The sequence below is a fragment of the Zalophus californianus genome, chromosome 2 (genome assembly GCF_009762305.2).
Source record: "Zalophus californianus isolate mZalCal1 chromosome 2, mZalCal1.pri.v2, whole genome shotgun sequence".
NCBI lineage: Eukaryota > Metazoa > Chordata > Mammalia > Carnivora > Otariidae > Zalophus > Zalophus californianus.
In genome coordinates this window covers 77,261,827-77,281,229 of record NC_045596.1, presented here as the reverse complement: position 1 = coordinate 77,281,229, position 19,403 = coordinate 77,261,827, and the positions used below count along the sequence as shown (strand labels likewise).

At 36.1% G+C, this 19,403-nt stretch overlaps 1 protein-coding gene across 14 annotated transcripts in view; it reads right to left on the bottom strand.

Moving 5' to 3' along the window:
* Positions 1–19,403, bottom strand: part of PDLIM5 (PDZ and LIM domain 5) — a 205,708-nt gene that overhangs the window by 181,448 nt on the left and 4,857 nt on the right. Inside the window, exon 1 of one of the 14 annotated variants that reach the window (XM_027597520.2) lies at positions 17,807–17,876. The exons of the other annotated variants lie outside the window; for them this stretch is intronic. Coding sequence (XP_027453321.2) covers positions 17,807–17,875 — 69 coding nt within the window. The 5' untranslated portion in view covers position 17,876. Of the gene's footprint in view, positions 1–17,806; positions 17,877–19,403 lie in introns of those variants that run through there. 14 annotated transcript variants of the gene reach the window in all.

Here is a 19,403-nt window from a genome sequence, read left to right as displayed (position 1 = left end):
GCAGGCTTCCCGCTGAGCAGGGAGCCCGATGCGGGACTCGATCCCAGGACCCCAGGATCACGACCTGAGCCGAAGGCAGACGCTCAACCATCTGAGCCACCCAGGCGCCCTAGTCCAGGACACTTTTAAAAACCATTTTAAAATGAAAAACTAAAAGTCACAGTTTTACTCTCTTCCCTCGAATTTCAATTTAAAAAAATCCCTATAAACATGAAAACATCAAAAAGGCCAATTACAAAAAGGAAGTGTCTCTCAAATAACACAAGCCACTTTTAATGCTTTAAGAATGTTTAAACACATAAATCAAGAAAATGTTCAGGGGGGGTAGGGGGTTGGGGTAACTGGGTGATGGACACTGAGAAGGGTATGTGTTGTAATGAGCACTGGGTATTATCTAAGGCTGATGAATCACAGACCTGTACGCCTGAAACAAATAATATATTATATGTTAATTAATTGAATTTAAAAAAAATAATAAGAAAAATAATAAGAAAAAGAAAAAAAGAAAATGTTCAGTAAGGTTACAGAGTGCATCTCCAGGCTAGACTGCATGCCAAAATTCACTTACTTGTATTAAAAAGAAGTGGGAAGAGAGAACTGGGTTACCTGAAAAACAGTGACACTCTTACCCACCCAAGGTAAAACGTTCAAAATATTGGAATTATAAATACCATCCAGTTAGAAATAATGTGTTACAAGACTATAAAGGAAACAAGGAAGCTGATTCCAGATGGCCAGAAGTAAAACATAACACTGGCTTCCTCATACATGTGTATGCTATGTATGCATGTTGACCATCAAATGTGAAGAACCAGGCTTGAGTTAACCAGTTAATACTACTATATTGACAAGTACATCCATACTTCATACCAAGAAATATGTAGGCATATTTATGACATTTTGCTTTTAGTTTAGATATATGTATAACTTTAAGAGTTACCTGTTAAGTGTAAAAGAGCTAGGAGCAATATATATCAAGTTTTTGCGGGATGTATGTGTGTTTAAAGAGAAGGCACATTTATAATGCATCAGAATTACTGAACTAGGATATAGTTTGCCAATTCTGACAAACATTCCATTGTCTTTAAATATAGAGGCTATTTCCTGGTAAATCTTTCAGTTTAGTTAGGAAATCATGTTACCATAACTACACCAATCCCTGAAGTTAAAGTTAGTTTCCACAATTTCAAGGAAAAGTCTATAATAATCTGCTGTCTACTCATTCCTGTCTAAATGCTATTAAAATTTCTCTGGCAACTTCAAGGGGAAAAAGTCTTTTTTAAAAATGTGTATTTGTAATACCTATAAAGAAATAACAAGGGTTTATAAACAAATCATTTTCTGTTGATCAAACAAAAGTCACATCAATTTCTTTAGTCCTGTATATGCTATTTATGTAATGAATTAAAAAAAATCCAACAGTTCAATATACTGCTATTTCCCCCCCCTTTTTTTAAATCGTCTCATTTTTAAGTGACAGGTTCAGTAGTGGTAGATACATTCACAATGTTATGCAACAGAGTTCCAGAATTTTCTCAAACTGGAAAACTGAAACTTTATACCCATTAAACAACTCCCCATTTCCCTCTCCCCCCAACCATGGTTACCACCATTCTACTTTCTCCTAATGGTTTTTATTTTTTATTTTCCTTTTTAAAAGACTATCACTTTGTAAGAGTAAAAAAAATTAAAACCCGGGGCGCCTGGGTGGCTCAGTCGTTAAGCGTCTGCCTTCGGCTCAGGTCATGATCCCAGGGCCCTGGGATTGAGCCCCACATCGGGCTCCCTGCTCAGTGGGGAGCCTGCTTCTCCCTCTCCCACTCCCCTGCTTGTGTTCCCTCTCTCGCTGTCTCTCCCTGTAAAATAAATAAATAAAATCTTTAAAAAAAAAATTAAAACCCAATGCAAATAATCATCATCATTTCTGGTGGAAACCAAATTTGACCATGAAACTCAAGTATACTGCATTTACAAAAACCTACATCATCAAAAATGAAACAAGCACAAGACCTTATTTAAACAGCCTGATAAATCAACTTCCAAATTTTATTGAAGAAAATACTTGCTTCAAAAAATCATTGAAAAATAAGTTTTAAATTGTTACCAACTGTAGAGAAGTAAATCATCTATTATACTCAGAGCTTTACCATTAGATTGAATTTATAAAGTAGTTCTCCATTAGAATTTGTCCTTTACATAACAGCCTCCTTTGATGAGAAAATTTTTGTTCCTAATGTTTCTTGCCCCTCCCTCAGACAAATAAAAAGGGTGGGGTTTCACTGATGCAAAAGATCATACAGTTGATTACAAAATTTTTTATTATGAAACTTAATTGGGATAACTTAGATAACTGTCTAGCAATAATAAAACTTAAATCTTAAAAAGAATGAAGGTTTAATGATGATAAAAAAATGAAAAAAACTCTTTGGGAAAACTGTCCCCCCACCCGAAAATATTTAACTACTTTCATTTAAAATTACAATCTAGTGACTAGAACAAAAGCCAAGACAATTGGACTATGGTTACCAGTTCACCTGATAAGTTAGCAGACTTTAAAAAAAGGTCCTTCCTGCCAGGTATAAATGAAACATTTCCATGATTATCCACTATTTTGGGTTTTTGTTGTTTGTTTGTTTTAAAGATTTTATTTATTTATTTGACAGAGAGAGAGACATAGCAAGAGAGGGAACACAAGCAGGGGGAGTGGGAGAGGGAGAAGCAGGCTTCCCGCCGAGCAGGGAACCTGATGTGGGGCTCGATCCCAGGACCCTGGGATCATGACCTGAGCCGAAGGCAGATGCTTAACGACTGAGCCACCCAGGAGCCCCTATCGACTATTTTGTTTGTTTGTTTTTAAGTAGGCTCCCCACCCAACATGGGGCTTGAACTCATGACCCTGAGATCAAGAGTTGCATACTCTACAAATTGAGCCAGCCAGGTGCCCCTCATGATCGTCCACTGTAATAAGACCAAAACTTGCCAGGAAGGGTTTCTGAAAGTAAAACTTAAAAGGCAACTTCAAATATTTTTTTAAATTCCCGAAACAGACTGAATCATTTTCCATATTAATATGCCTTTAATAATCTTCATGTTACTTTACTGATTACCCAAAAGATACTAAAATTTCTCAATTTCCTTATGAAATTGAAAAATACAGGTAAAGACAAAATCTTGGAGTAAAGACAAAAATAATTTTTTGTTTCACCTTACCTTTCAAAGTGAATATTATTGTGGAAGGGTGATGGCAATTAGTCACCACTCCATAAAAGTTATTATCACTGAACTATATATATGTAATCTGACCCCACTTCTCATTTATAATCAGTTACTCTTGCTACAAATACTAAACAACAATACTAAGAATACAAATACCAATATCTACAACTTTTTTAAACCTCAAATATTATTAAAACTTAACATTAAGCCTAAATAAAATATATTGCAATCAGCAGACTTTTCAGATCAAAAAAAATATTTACTGTGTACCATAGTACTATGTACTGTGTTCCAAAAACAAACAAAAAACAAGTTCTTATTTAATCTAAAGGCAACGTGCTTCTGTCCTATCAATTAAACTGCTACAGATTTTAATACAATTAAAATTAATAATAAAAATTAATCTTGGGAAACAACTACCCTCAATCCTCTAAAATCATCATCTACCACTCTCCCTGCTTAAGTCTATTCCAGCCACTCAAGTCTTGCTGTTCCTCAAACATGCCAAGCAAACACTCATCTCAGGGTCTTTACTCTTTGCCCAAAATGCTCTTTCCCAAGAGCACTTCACCCAAGCCTCCATTCAAATGTCATCTTATCTGTGAGGCCTTACTTGTTCACCTTCTATAAATTAGTGACCCCCATTCAACAACCACTCCCTTCCCTACACTCCTTTGTTTTGCCCCAAACTATTTATCACCAACTATTTTTATTTGTTTATTGTCTCTTCTTCTCTCCCCTAAAATACAGGTCTGAGAGAGCACAGACTTTTTTTCACACTGCTGTATTCTCAGTGCCTAGAACAGTGCCTAGAACATTTATTGAACAGAGATGTTCAATAAATATTTATGGAATAAGTAATAAACCAATGAATGAGCAGCAATGATCTACATTCAGTTGTACAGCTAAAGTTCAGACGGTTAGATCGTATATTTCATACAATGCATAGAGCTTGTAAATAGTATAATCACATACAGATCTTCTAACTTTGTCTATAGACGGCTACATTTGGGTGAGGCACCCATCCCAGGTCCAGGTGGCTATGGCCAGAAAAGTAAGATGGCAAGGTAAGCAGCACAGAGCCCTACACAGAAAGGCTGCTGAATTGCAAAAACTCCAGGAAAGAGATAGTACAAATGGCAGACACCTTTCTTGTGTCTTGAGTAGTCTACATTTCACCTGTATATTCTCTAATAGTCAAATTTATCCCTCACTGGAGAAAAAAACTGTCCCCAGTAGCAACTGCCTCTCACCAGAAATATAGCTTATCATGTCACTTTATAAGAATTTTTTAAAAGGGGGGCACCTGGGTGGCTCAGTCAGTTAAGTATCTGCCTTCGGCTTGGGTCATGATCCAGGGTCCTGGGATGGAGCTGCACATCAAGCTCCCTGCTCCTGCTCGGCGGGTGGGCGGGGAATCTGCTTCTCCCTCTCCCTCTAGTCATGCGCACACCTCTCTCTAATAAATAAAATCTTTTTTAAAAAATTAATTCATTTAACTAAATACATTTTTAAAAATCAAAAGAATTTAAAAAAAGAAAAAGTCATAGTGAATGGTAATCACAGTAGAAAGAATGTCTAATTGGAGGTATGACTAGTACCCACCCTCCTTTTAGATCTGAGAGTTTATGCAAGATCTGACAGATGGAAAGGAAATGGCCCATTCATTCAAGAAATATTTATTATGCACCTTTTATAAGATACTTCAAGAAATAATTCAAACCACGGGTGTGTGTGTGTGTGTACCCGTGTGTGAAGGCAGCTTCTAAAAATTTCAATATAAAAACCTTAAAAATATAAAACTTCTTCAAAAAAGAAAAGCAAAATTGAATTTTGAAGATGACATTATCAAAGAAGTGATGGATCTAGAAATATTATTTCAAAAATGGTGTCAAAACTGCTTCAATGAGATATTATTGGTATTACTACAAAGTAACTATTTAAAAATTTTATTTTTTTATTTTTTCATTTATTTTTTATTCTTCCAGGTCTTATTTAAATTCTAGTTAGTTAACATCTAGCATAATATTGGTTTCAGGTGTAGAATTTAGTGATTCACCACTTACATATAACCCCCCAGTGCTCATCACCACAAGTGCCTTCCTTAATACCCATCACCCATTTAGCCCATCCCCCTGCCCACCTCCCCTTAGTTTGTTCTCTATAGTTAATAGTCTTTTTCTGGTTTGCCTCCCTCTCTTTAAAGACTTTATTATTTTTAAGTAATCTCTACACCCAACATGGGGCTCAAACTTATAACCCCAAGATCAAGAGTCGCATGCTCCATCAATTAAGCCAACCAGGCACCCCATTGTAAGAGAACTTTTATTATTATTAGGTAACTTTCACTAAGTACTTACTATGTGCCAGGCACATAACATGTATTAATTTATTCAACTTGACAATGCTATGATGTAAATATTTTACCCCCATTTGGCAGATGAAGAACCTGGGGTACAGTTAAGTAAACTGTCCAAATATATACATATATTTGTATATATTTGTATATATATATACCATATATATATATATATATATATGGTAAATTTAAGAGCCAGGACTCATATGCAGGCATTGTGCTTCAGAAACTGTACTTACTGTAACTACAATAAACAGCATGTAGAATATTGTCCATCAAAAATATAATCTTAAACTGGTATGTTGGGAGAAAATATAAACCCTAAAAAAATCACTGTAAAAAAGGTCAATAAAAACACAATACTAGTATATTAGCTTTGGTAATAAAATATTCACAAATGTTTGACCATTCATTATTATATCGTAATTGCCTAAAGTGTTTTCTTAAGGCTAGAAATTAATTACTATTAGGTTACTTTAAATGTTAAGTTAAAATCAAGAAAACTGCATCTAAAATTTGTTTTAGGGGTGCCTGGGTGGCTCAGTTGGTTAAGCATCCTACTCTTGGTTTCGGCTCAAGTCAGGATCAGGGTCATGGGATCGAGCCCCATGTTGGGCTCACACTCAGCGTGGAGTCCGCTTGGGATTATCATTCCCTTTCCCTCCGCCCCTCCACCCCCCATGTATGCACTCTCTCTACATATAAAATAAATAAATCTTTAAAAATATATATAAATAAGTTTTTATACTAGTGTATTAATTTATCATATTAATGTACTATAGGTAATTCATAAGTTGGTTGTAAAGCATTATTTTGCAAATATAACCCAAAACTCACAGGAAAACTCATTCTTGCTCTGAATTTATAAAAAGCTGACCTAAATATGAAGTTTGAAGTTGTGTCATTTACCAAGGCATTATGATTTATTACTGCAGACTTAAACCTATATGATAGTGATGACACTTTTATCCATTACCAATGTGTTTAAGGCATGAAAATCTGAGTGTACTAAAGTATCAATGGGCAGCTTCTCCTATTAGATGTTAACCCTATCCAAGGGACCTCTCTGAAAGATTCAGAAATGAAAACATTAAATCTTATAAACTCCCTGCAGTTAAGATAATAAAAAAGTCACAACATAACCTTTGGCATTGGGTGCACTAACCAACCAACAGGTTAAAGCATTCTTTTTAAAAATAGACACATTTTAAAACCTTTTCCAGTTCAACATAACAGACCTAGAATAAACATCCTAACACTCACTTTATCTCTGAGGCATACTCTAACAAAAGTGTTACCAACATAATTTGTAAACAACTCCTTAGTGTGTATGCAACATTTCTGTATTAAAGTAGAAGAGGTCATAACATCACAAGGAAATGAAAACAGAAGCCATCTGGGCAACAAGCTGCTTCTTAGAGTTATAAGGAAAATTTAAAAGAATACAAAACAGAACAAAAATATAATCAGCATGCAAATAACAATGGAAAAAATAATGTATATGTTGTAACTGTTAAGTAACTTTTCAAAACAAACATATTAAAATGAGTATTTTACTTCCAAATAGTCACTTTAGAAGGCTATATAGTCATTCCTTTGCTCAAAATTGTTTTGAATTCTCTCCCAGAAACTTTTACCAAAACCAACTTACAAAACACACCAGTTTGTAGATATGGTAAAATCACAATAATAACCCACACTCTCTAGCTCATCTCTAATCCAAAGGAATCAGAATCCCTCTTAAATCCCCAGGAGTTATCCCATGATTATTCCCAGGGTTATTCTCCTCAGTACCTTGACCCTTGTCTCTCATTCGGACACTAGACTTCCCTCATCCCACTCTGCTCTCCTCCTTGCTCACAGCATTGTTGCCACACTGGCACCCTTTCTATTTCTTGACCACACCAAGTTCTTTCCTGTTTCAAGGCCTTTGCACTTGCCGTTCTCTGTGCCAGCTATGCTCTTCTCCTGGCTCTTCCCATCACTGGCTCCTTACTCTTAAATCAACGTTGCCTCCTCAATCAAAAGGGCCTCTCTTGACCACCCAATTTAAAGGTAAAGACCTTACCTCCAGACACTTATCCTCCTCCCCCAATTATTCCCTAGCATATCACCTTGTTAAATTACACTGCTTATTTATGTATATACTTTGAACTATCAGTCCCATTTACTAGACTCTAAGGTCTAGTCTAGATTTGTTAGTCTAGATAGTCTGCTTATCTATTTTCAATACCTATGTCAATAGTGAGCACACAGTAGGTGCTCAATAATGATAATGAACAAATGACTCCATGCCCAGATGTAGGTATAGCAAATTGTTTCTGCCACTGCCACTTCTGTGTCTCCATGGATTCTACAAATCTTAGTCTAGAAGTTCCCTGCTATGCTGACACAGGCTACACGCTCAATGCACCTTACTGTGCTCTCTTCCCAGATCTGATTACATAAATGTCCTCTCTTACTTCTAAGCTCCTTCAGATATTTCATATCATGTTCCATGTGCCTTTATGTCAGAAAATAGAGAACCACCCTCTATACCCAAGGGCCAGTACACAGTAAGAGATCAATAAATATGTGCTGACTCACACCTTGTCATATCAGGGCTCTGGCACAAGTCATTCAGGAGAAGGGCAGTGCCAGAAGATGATACCAAGAGGACATACATACCCTGCTCTACCAAGAATTTACCCATGTCTCATATAACATAATTGTTATCAAAAGATAACAATTAAAAATAATAATAAAATCTCCAGGGACTATGCTTGAATACACTCAATTATCTGTTTCCTGAATTCCTTCCCATGAGGTTTCTTGATCTTTCAAGCAAACAGCACACACCCATACACAAACACTTGCCCCTCTCAGACTCTCCTAACTTCCATATATGTCCAGACAGGCCTGAATTCACATATGTACAAAGCATAGGCCAGTTTCAGTTTTCTTTCTCTTTTTAAACAAAAGATATACATATTGTAAAAATTTCAAACCATACTAAAGTGTACAGAGAAAACAGTGACATTTCCATCAAGCCCACTGCCCAGTGCAGCGTCTAAATCCTACACTATCCAGTCAAACAAAAATCAGTTTCCTGACTTAATAACTATATTTTTGCATTGGTCTTAATATATCTGAGGCGTTAGGTTCAGGTCTGAGTCACACATAAAGAGACATTTAAAACTTTTAAAAGCATATACCCAAGGGTGTGAAGAGAGGCAAACTATCATGAGAGAAACATTTGAAGAAATGGCTTCCTACAGAATATCCACAAGACTCAAAGGGAAATACAACTCAATCACTTATCTGAAAGGCTGTTAAGTGAGAAAGGGTTATCCTTTGTTGTACATGACGCTAAAAGACAGAAGCAGAACCGTTGGGTCAAACTTACAGAAAAATTCTGACTGACACAAAGAAAGATTGTATCTTGGGAGGCAGGGGGTTATTGTATGATGTAACCTCTGGGACATTTCCTAGAAACTTAAACCCTGACTAGAATTAAAAACAAAGAAAACCAAAATGTTTCACCCGTTAATTCTATCAATTATGTATATTAACAAAACAAATCTAAGGAAATTTGATTGCGATTGCAACCCAGCTTCCCATTTGTCCTCTATTATCATTATGATCATCAGTCAATAGCTACTGAACACAAACTGGGAATTCTAGCATGATCTTGACCCATGCTGTAGAGTCCCCCCACCCCCACCCCCATGAGAGAATTTAACAAAGTATATAACGTATTTAAATGTACTTTTACTCACTTAAATATACTGCTGTGAAACCTAGTATGAAGACCAAAAATGTGTACTGTTCTCTGGTTCATGGGATTAAAAAAACAGTAACTAGTTCTTTTTAACATATCATTTGGTTTAGCAATGAGGTGTAAAGTAAAACCAAGTATAGTCAAAGATTCATAAAGAGGTCTTTGATAAATTCAACATTATTAAATCTTATAGTGTTAAAATATTTTATGTAGTATGCCAACTTCAGCCCTCTAAATCTTTGTCACAAAGATACTTACAACATTGTAAAGAGAACTAAACCCTGATTGTCATTTATTTACAAAAAGGATTTGACCTATGGTGACTGAACTCTGAAAAAAGGGAAAAGACTGGTGGTTGGGGAAAATTAGATCGGTCACATTATTTAGTCAATGACAGTTCCCATGTAACTTAGCCTTAGTCTTTTTGCTGAAATGATCTAAGTAACAGAAGATCCAGAATAAAAATGTTTTTTAAAAAAGCAAAGCCATATATGGTTCCCAAATATTTGTGTACAAAATGGAACACCAATGGTAGGTGAGAAACATCCAGTCAGCATGTGAGAATCCCTAAACATCCTGAATTCAATGTCTAGGGCCTGGAGTCTACATTTTTAAAATCTCTTAGGTGATTTCGATAATTGCTTTGGAAACCAGTCATATTTTTTCTTAATAATCTCAGTTATTCCCATCTATACAAGTCTTTTATTCTATAGCATTTATTCTCACTTTAAGAAATACACACACACAAGGGCAGCTGGCTGGCTCACTCAGTGGAGCATCCAACTCTTGATCTTGGGCTTGTGACTGCAAGCCCCAGGTTGGGTACAGAGATTACTTAAAATCTTAAAAAAAAAAAAAAATAAATACACACACAAACTTGACTGTCAGTAGTGAAAATTGTCATCTATTCCCAGAAAATAGAGTATACTGGTTAAAAGCATTATGACTACTCAATTTGACTGGTTTGATCAATTACTGGCTGTGTAACTCTGGACATGTAATTTAACTTCTCTCTTCCTTTTAAAAATCATACTTTCTCAGAGGACTGTTAATGAAAATTAAATAATGGAACATGTGCAAAACATTTGGAGCAGGGTCTAGACAATAACAAGGGCTCAATAAATGTTAGGGTATTTATGTTACTATTATTATTATTATTTAATATAGGAAAGAAAGGAGACCCAAGCAAGTTGGTGTAGTCAAAAATTTGAAAGAACACTTGGGATATGAATGTGCCTTGAAGGATGGGTACAGGATTAAAGGTAAGAAGAAACTAAGGTAGTAAGCCCGAAAACTTAGGAAACCAAGGACTTTACCGTTCAAAATGGGCACTTTGTAACATAAACTCAATTGTATTAAGTGGGTCCATTTATATGCAGCCTGAATGCCAGGCACAGGAGTCAAGCAATAATTCAAGAGATAACAGGAAGCCCTTAACAGTTCTTAAATAGGGCAGTAATATGTTAAATGCAGGATTTTAGAATTCCTGCCTGGGCAAACCGCCAGCCTGAATAGAAAGAACCAAACTACAAGAGGATGAAGCCATTGGGGCACCTGGGTGGCTCAGTCTGCCAGCATTTGCCTTCTGCTCAGATCATGATCCCAGGGTCCTGGGATCGAGCCCCACATCAGGGTCCCTGCTAGGCCAGGAGTCTGCCTGTCCCTCTCCTTCTGCCTGCCGACCCCCTTGCTTGTGCTCTCCCTGTCAAACAAGTAAACAAAATCTTAAAAAAAAGTGGTGGGGGGGAATAGGCCATTGACAAAGTTCGGAAACACCTGTGTCTACTAAAATATCAAAGTATCACTCTGAGAATTGGATACCAATAACTAGAATCTTCCAGAATAGAGGTACATATAAACAAAAATGCCTACTATAAAAAGATGAGAACTATTTGTAGAATATTTAGAAGTTAGTAGCATAGAGATACTCCAAGAGAATGTCCAAAATCATGAAAACTACATGTGTAATAATACTTGTATCTATATGTATAAACTTCTTCCTCCAGAACATCTTTAAAGGTTCCTAGTTAAGGGACAAAGCATTTGTTTTCTATAGGATATTTGTCCTCCACTACCTTTTCTCAAGAAGAAAAATACTTTCAGAACATATCCACAACCTCCTCTGGCTAGCATTATACAACCCTACTAAATTTTTTAATTTTACCATCTATAAAAGTTAAAATCTCAGAAATCATTTGTGAAATACTAGGATAATTATTGGATCCTCAACAGAACCAAATCATAACACTTAAATCCTTGATAGAATGAATAGTAAATGGCATCCAATTGTTAATGTCATTAAAATAAAATTTTAGTAAATCAAAATTTACGCAAGACAACTATGAAGAACAACAGCCATTGTTAAATCAATTTTTGGATCCTGAAAAAAAAAAGTTTAACAAATCATAGAATTCAAATAACAAATGGTGTAAATTCTTAGCGAGTTCCAAACTCTTCTCATCATATATTTTTTTAAGATTTTATTTTTAAGTGGGGCACCTGGGTGGCTCAGTCAGTTACTTGTCTGCCTTCAGCTCACATCATGATCCCAGGGTCCTGAGATTGAGCCCCACATCTGGTTCCCTGCTTAGCAAGGAGTCTGCTTCTCCCTCTGCCCTCCCCCATGCTCATGCTCACTCTCTCTCTCTGACAAATAAATAAAATCTTTAAAAAAAAAAAAGGCATCGCTAAATAAATAAAATCTTTAAAAAAAAGATTTTATTTTTATGTAATCTCTATACTCAACATGGGGCTCAAACCCACAACCCTCAGATCAAGAGTCGCATGCTCCACCAACTGCACCAGCTAGGCGCCCCTCTTCTCATCATATTTAAAAATTTGAGGGGCGCCTGTGTGGCTCAGTCTGTTGGGTGCCTGCCTCCGGCTCAGATCATGATTCCAGGGTCCTGGGATTGAGCCCCGCATCAGGCTCCCTGCTCGCGGGGAGCCTGCTTCACCCTCTACTCCCCACTATGCTCTCTCTTGCTCTCTAATAAATAAATAAAATCTTTTAAAAAAAATTTTTACAGCAACACACTAAAGGGAAATTCCACATTTCCCCTTTAACCACATAAAACACAAACATCCCTGGCATCCTTACTCTTTTTGTCACCAAGGTTACCACCACACACACTCTGCTGCTCAAACCTGGGTAAAATGAAGAAATACATTATGTCACGTGTTAGTATGCCTTCATGATGCCTGATTCACTATGTTATGGAACACCAAACACTTCAGTTAAGCTCCACTGGTTAATAAAGGTTGATAATGAAAACACAATGAGTTTCCTAGGGGTGAATTTTACTATGTCCCAGGGCCATACTGAACAGTTCATAATGGTCAGTCTCCCTGTCACATCATTTAAAGTGAGTTAGAGAGGATGTGAAATCCCACAATATATCAGGCTCCAGGAGAAACTCTGAAAGTTACAACCTTGATTCTATTAAATGTGATTTGCTTAAATTTTTCAGAAAGTCTATGACAGGGCAATATGCCAAAAACCGTTCAACAAAAGACAAACAAAATCTTTCACATGTAATTGGAAGTAATATGTTAACATTGAGAGGAAATCGGCTTAAAAATAGGAAATAAACTTTAAAAAAAAAGAATCAGGAAATAAATTACAGAAGTAACTATTAATCAAAACTCTGAATGAAAAAATTCAAAGAACATCATCCCTAGAAATTAATGGTATCATTTATAGAAGAGCAGGACATTTTTATTTCATATGTTCCTATGCAAAATGGGAAACAATGAACCACTTAAAAACAGAAAATCCTCAGTGGACTACTTGTGATTAAGTCCTATAAAAAGGAGAAAAGTGGGGGTGTCTGGGTGGCTCAGTCGTTAAGCATCTGCCTTTGACTCAGGTCATGATTCAGGGATCAAGCCCCACATCGGGCTCCCTGGTCCGCGGGAGGCCTGCTTCTCCCTCTCCCGTTCCCCCTGCTTGTGTCCCCTCTCTTGCTGTGTCTCTCTCTGTCAAATAAATAAATAAAAATTTTTAAAAAAAAGGAGAAAAGTGCAAAAGTGGAAATAGGCCCAACTGATTAGAAAAGACCAAAGTCTGTTGAAATGTGTGCTAGCGCCGGTATGAGGAAACCAGCATTCTTATACTGTGGGTAGGAGTGTCGCAATAGAGATAGCTGGCAATATCAATCAAAATTATAAATGTATATAACCCTTTGACTCGGCAATTCCATTTCTAGGAATTTATCTGACAGATATGTTCATATGTATGCCATATACATAAATCCAAAAATTACACTGCAGTGTCAGTAAAACCAGTTGAATAAATTATGATAAATCCAAACAATGCACCTATACAAAAAGAATGGAGATGTATTTACTGATTTGGGGTTAAGTGAAGAAAACAAAATGCCAAAAAAAAGTATAGTTTTTAAGGATGCTGTTTGTGTTGAAAAGGGGATTGATAAGAATATATACGTATATGCATATATCCGTATAGATTATCTCTGAAACTATACACAAGAAACTGCTAACTGGTTGCTTCCAGGAAGAAGAAATGAATGGCAGGACAACAGGAGACTCTCCTTTATATGCTATTATACCTTTGGAATTTCAAACCATATGAATGTATTACCTAAAAAGCAGCATAAATTAACCAAACTTTAAAAGCAGGTAAGGTGAAAGGTTAAAAAGACTGAGTACCAAATGTGACCCAGTATGTAAGTGCTCTCACTGAGGCCTTTTTAAAATTGCCTCTTTTCTCCTTCCATCTAATGTGCTCTTTTCCATTCCCTCCTGTTAACTTTCCCAGTCCATTTTACACTCCCCCTATGTAGGCCTATCAGGGTCATGTGTTATAACTACCTAGTCCTGCTAGGAGTACTAAATGCCAAAGAGGTTGATGGACTTTGTTCCAGTAATCATTACACAAAATCGGCAACAACATGAGTTGTAAAAGAAATTAGTTATTTACAGAAGGGTAGATAACTCCACTCATGTAAAACAAAAGAAAGAAGGTGGGGAAAGATAGGGAAGTGAACATGATTTCACAGTGTTATAAAAAATTCTTCCAAACCTAACTTTACTCATTCAATTCTGTCTGCTGTTTTTTCATAAATATTTTAGTACAAAAAACAAAAACAAAAAAACCTTAATAAAAACAGAGTATCTATGCTAGAAAAGTGATTTTCCCACTTCGCAATTTAAACACCAAAGCTGCATTCCCAACAGATCTATAGAGTGGCTCTGCCCCTGGAATAGCTAAGGTAATGGTCACCATGGTCACTACTCCTTAATTGCTTAAACTAATTTTTTTCTCTTTTCATTCCCTTATGTCATTTATTTGCAAATGCATACATATATCAGTATTGCATATGCTAGGGTCTTATTCTGTCACATTTCATATTATATAGTCAATATTTCTGTATTTCAAAATTTAAATAAAGGTCTACTACTACCTACTAAAACTGAAACATAATTATCCCTTATAAGACACCAAAGAAACAACACCTTTTTTGTCCAGAGCAATGTTTGCTTCTAGAATAACTAACTCCTATCAGATTCTTTCCCCCATGCAGTCGTAACTGGGTGAAAAGGCCATGACTGATCTCATGGTATATGGGAATCTGGATAAGAACTGCTGCCAAGAGGATATTTTGGACAAAGACAACTGGTTAACTGTATATTCACATTGCAACCTAACAACTATCATAAATAAAAGTTCTTTGTCTTGAAAGTTCTCAAAAATAACTGAAGTCCACAGTCTTCAATATTCTCAGTTTAAGTAGATTTTATCCCTAATTTGTGAGTAGGTGAACAAGTTATGTAAAAATCTCCTTTACTTAGGTTTAAAGTGTTATTCTGGGAGCACCTGGGTGGCTCAGTCGGTTAAGTGTCCAACCCTTGATTTTGGCTCAGGTCATGATCTCAGGGTTGTGAGATCAAGCCTAGCATCTGGCTCCATAGTGGGCTGGGCATGAAGCCTGCCTAAGATTCTCTCTCTCCCCCTGCCCTTTCCACATCCCACCCCCAACACATGCACACTCTTTATCTCTCTCTAAAAAAATAAAATAGTTATTTTTACTTCACCCAATCTTTCAAAAATGCCCAACATTCATTAAAATCTGAAAAATCAAGCCCCCCTTTTCTAAAACTACTAATTTACAACAAAACACACTGATAAGATTTTTCATTTCTTTACCAATAACAATCCAGAAAAGCATCTTCAGAATTATCTTGAGATTCTTTATCCTTGTGACCACAATGATAGAAAATCACCACTTAGGAAAAAACAGGTCTCTGTGCCCCACAAAAAAAGATAATTAATATTTTAAAAGCAGAAGATGAACATACATGTGAAATATACATTATGTAGTTATACAAACTATATCATTAACTTTCCAACTTGGCATAATGACAGAGTAGTTGGAAGGGAATGTAAAAGAAAACACTCAACAGCTTAAAATTAACAATGGGCCCATTTATTCAAGGTAGGATGGTTCTCCCATTTCAGCTTGAGAGGACTGAAAGTCTTTCTATCCTCCTCTAGGAGGGAAACTCTGCAGCTGGCCTGACTGGAGAATCACTCAACTATATTCACAGCTTTGCTCAGAGTCAAGCAATGGCAAGCAAAGTCTCCATCTTCACTTTGCACTGAAAACCAACACAGAGAAATGTTGATTTTGAGGTGTTCAAATTTCATCCTTCCAGCATCATTTCAATTAATTTCTCCTGCAGGAAGCCAACCCCACGAATACAAAAGCCCACTGAAACTGAGAAACACTTATCTGTATCTTTGTAATTTCATCAAATGTCTTGTGTGATAGGTCTTATGACGATGTCTAGTACTATACTTATTTCTTTTCTCCCCAACCTCTGTACCCCCCAATACTTTGTATCTTCTTAAATGGTTTCTAGGAAGTATTCCTATAATTGTTGAATAAATGAATTCTTGGCAAAATGTTTCACAGCTGTCTTCTCTCTGTTCTGTCTTACACTCCCAAGCCAAGCTCCATACTCCAGAAAATAGTAAATTTCCTTTGCTTTTCAAATCCAACTAAAATCTTGTCCTAGTTGGTAACAACTAATCCTCTCCTAACTCTTGAGAATCAAAATCATTATCTGTACTAATATTAATTTAATTTGTATTAAAATATCTGGCCTCATTCTTATCTGCTAAAGAAACAATGTAGATGTTTTATGGAGAACTGGGAGCTCATCTTCAAGAAATTCAAATACTAACATTTTAAGGAAAAAACTCTAACATCATAAATCAGAAAACAACACACAACAGAGACTTCAACTTTAGGATGCCATACTTAAAAGATATTATTCACAAATATATCATCCTTCCTGTAATTCCATCATGAGGAACATCAACTTACCAAAATATGGCCTTGAATTGTGCAAAAAGTCTATTTCTTCTTATAAAATATACTGGCAAAGACCAATAACCCACACTGCTACAATGAAACCCATCCCCACATTCCATGGCTTCAAGGCAATTCCATAAATACAGGGTCATAAAAAGGCAGCCTACAAACTCTGTTAGCCAGTATTCCATTTTAAGAATAGGAAACTGAAGACAATGACATGTGATTATATAGTCACAGTAATCTAAGGATCTTTTTAAAAGTTTGCAGGAATTACCAATTTTGTCTTAGAAACCCACCTATTAAAAAAGAATGTAAAATTTGTACACTATAGATAATGGGTAAATCTGTGTGAAATGTTAAATACTGTACAGTTTGCAAAAAAAAAATTATACAGTTTGCATGCTTTAATACACAAAGTCATATCCAGCATATTCACATGCTAGTAACAACAAAATCTCAGGAAAACAGAATGTTCAAGTCCCAGCCAATAGCCTACTTATCACAAATACATTTGCTGTCACAGAGTTCCAATGTTAGAAGGGAACGTAAATAGCCCTATGGAGTTCGACACAGCGATACCTGACCAGAGGAAAAACTGGATGCTTTTGAACTCTAAACATAAACATGCAGCTTCCCAGCTAAGCACAAACTTGTGATTTTTTTTTTCTTTTTCAATTCCAGTAGACTCTTAAGTAAAAAAATATAACTCCTACATTACCCACAATTATGGGGTATTTGATATTTCAAGTCTCAAAATATTTTTTCTTTTTAATATAATATTGTTGTAAAAAAAATAAGAGCTAAGAGAATACAATGTGCCAGACCCTGCTAAGAATTTCATACATAACATTAATATAAAAGAATTACTAAATTATATGTTTTAAGGCATGCTGTCAAGTTTTAATTACTCCTTGACACTATTAAACAATTAATGACCACAAAAATATATCCCGATAATTTTACATAATTAAGGCAAAATAAATATAACTAGAGAAATAAGTAAGATGAGGCATGACATTACTACTCTTACTACAACAATATGAATTAGTTATTAGGCACACATCTTTATTAGGCAATGTTACTAGGCATGTCTGAACTGAAACACACAAGGGGTTAAAAGTAACTTACAATGAAAGCCACCAGCCTAGCAGCACAGTTGAGCCAACATTCCCTTCTCTCCTCCCCTCCCCTCCCCATCCTCTCCAGTCCAGAATGAATTGCATGCCCCACTGCACAAGGCCCAAAAAGGTCACAGGAGATGGCAGAGACTTTTGTAAGAGAACAGAAATAACTCAGCAGCTTTGTTACCGTAGTCTCTTTTAATCAGTATGTTCAAAATCCTTTAATTAGCACTCTGTCTACACAAGGAAAGCATTTCTTCTGTGCCAGGGGAGGGCACATATGTATGTACACAGTGTTCTGTTGTATCAGCATCACAACATGGAGCTAGGCCTCAAACTGTCTGCCAGGGAACTAAGGCACAGAAAACTCTTTTAAAGGCATGATACCACAAAATTTACACATTACATTTGCATTTTTATTACCAAACAACAAAGTGATGTTTTAGTTTGTTTCATTAAGTGTCAATTTGTTTCTGGACTTTTTTCCCAGCAAAAATGGATGCATTTTAAACTAAACAATAACTTCTGTAATCCATTTATAAAGTAAGATATTCAAACTTAATAAAAATAATGTTAAAAGAACATAAAAACAAGACAATACTAAAATATCATTCCTTTCTTCATAAAAGATCTTCAGTAAGAGAAAAATATTGCCTTGTTCAAACAGGAATAAATCACAAGACACATTTTCACATGGATGCTTTCCATTTTAAATTTCACCCAACCATGAAGTCTTAAAACTTAGAGGCTGGATTATATCTATGAATTTCCTTATAAAATCTGATTAACTGGAATCAAGACAGAAATTGGTGGTAAATTAAAGCTAACTGTTTAAAAATAAAATAAAATAGGGGTGCCTGGGTGGCTCAGTCATTAAATGTCTGCCTTCGGCTCAGGTCATGATCCCAGGGTCCTGGGATCAAGCCCCGCATGGGGCTCCCTGCTCAGCAGGAAGCCTGCTTCTCCCTCTCCCACCCCCCTGTTTAACTGTTTAAAAAATCCACAGCCAAGAAACAAGGAAAACTCCATTAGTAAACAGGGATTAGCTGTATTTCAGCAGAGATTTTCATGTGTTACAAACTTAATCTTTCAAAATCAAGTTGTGTGTATATATAGTAAGAAGCAGTGTGTGTATATATGTGTATAATTAAAACAGCCTCCGAAATACCTGATTAGAGAAAAAAACCTAATTAAAGAAACAATCTATAGATAAAATTTATCATTAGGGAAGTAGCATAACATAAATGCTTGAAAGCCAGTTCTTCCACACCAGCCATTTGAGCTCATAGCACAGTTTTGTACAATGGGCACAGTACCACTGTTTCACAGGTTGACATGAGAATTAAATGAGATGATGCACCCAAAGCAACTGGCAAAAATCCAAAAGTCTGCTGGCAAGGCTGTTGGGGGGGTGGGAACGGGAGGTGCATTGTGAATTTTTGTGCATTGCGCAGAAGTGTAAATTGGTACAATCTATCGAAACTGTATATGTGTGTGTCCATATACACATGTATATAGACACACACATATACAGTTGACTCTTGAACAGCATGAGGGTTGGGGCACTGACTTCCCCATACAGTCAAAAATCCATGTATTTCTTT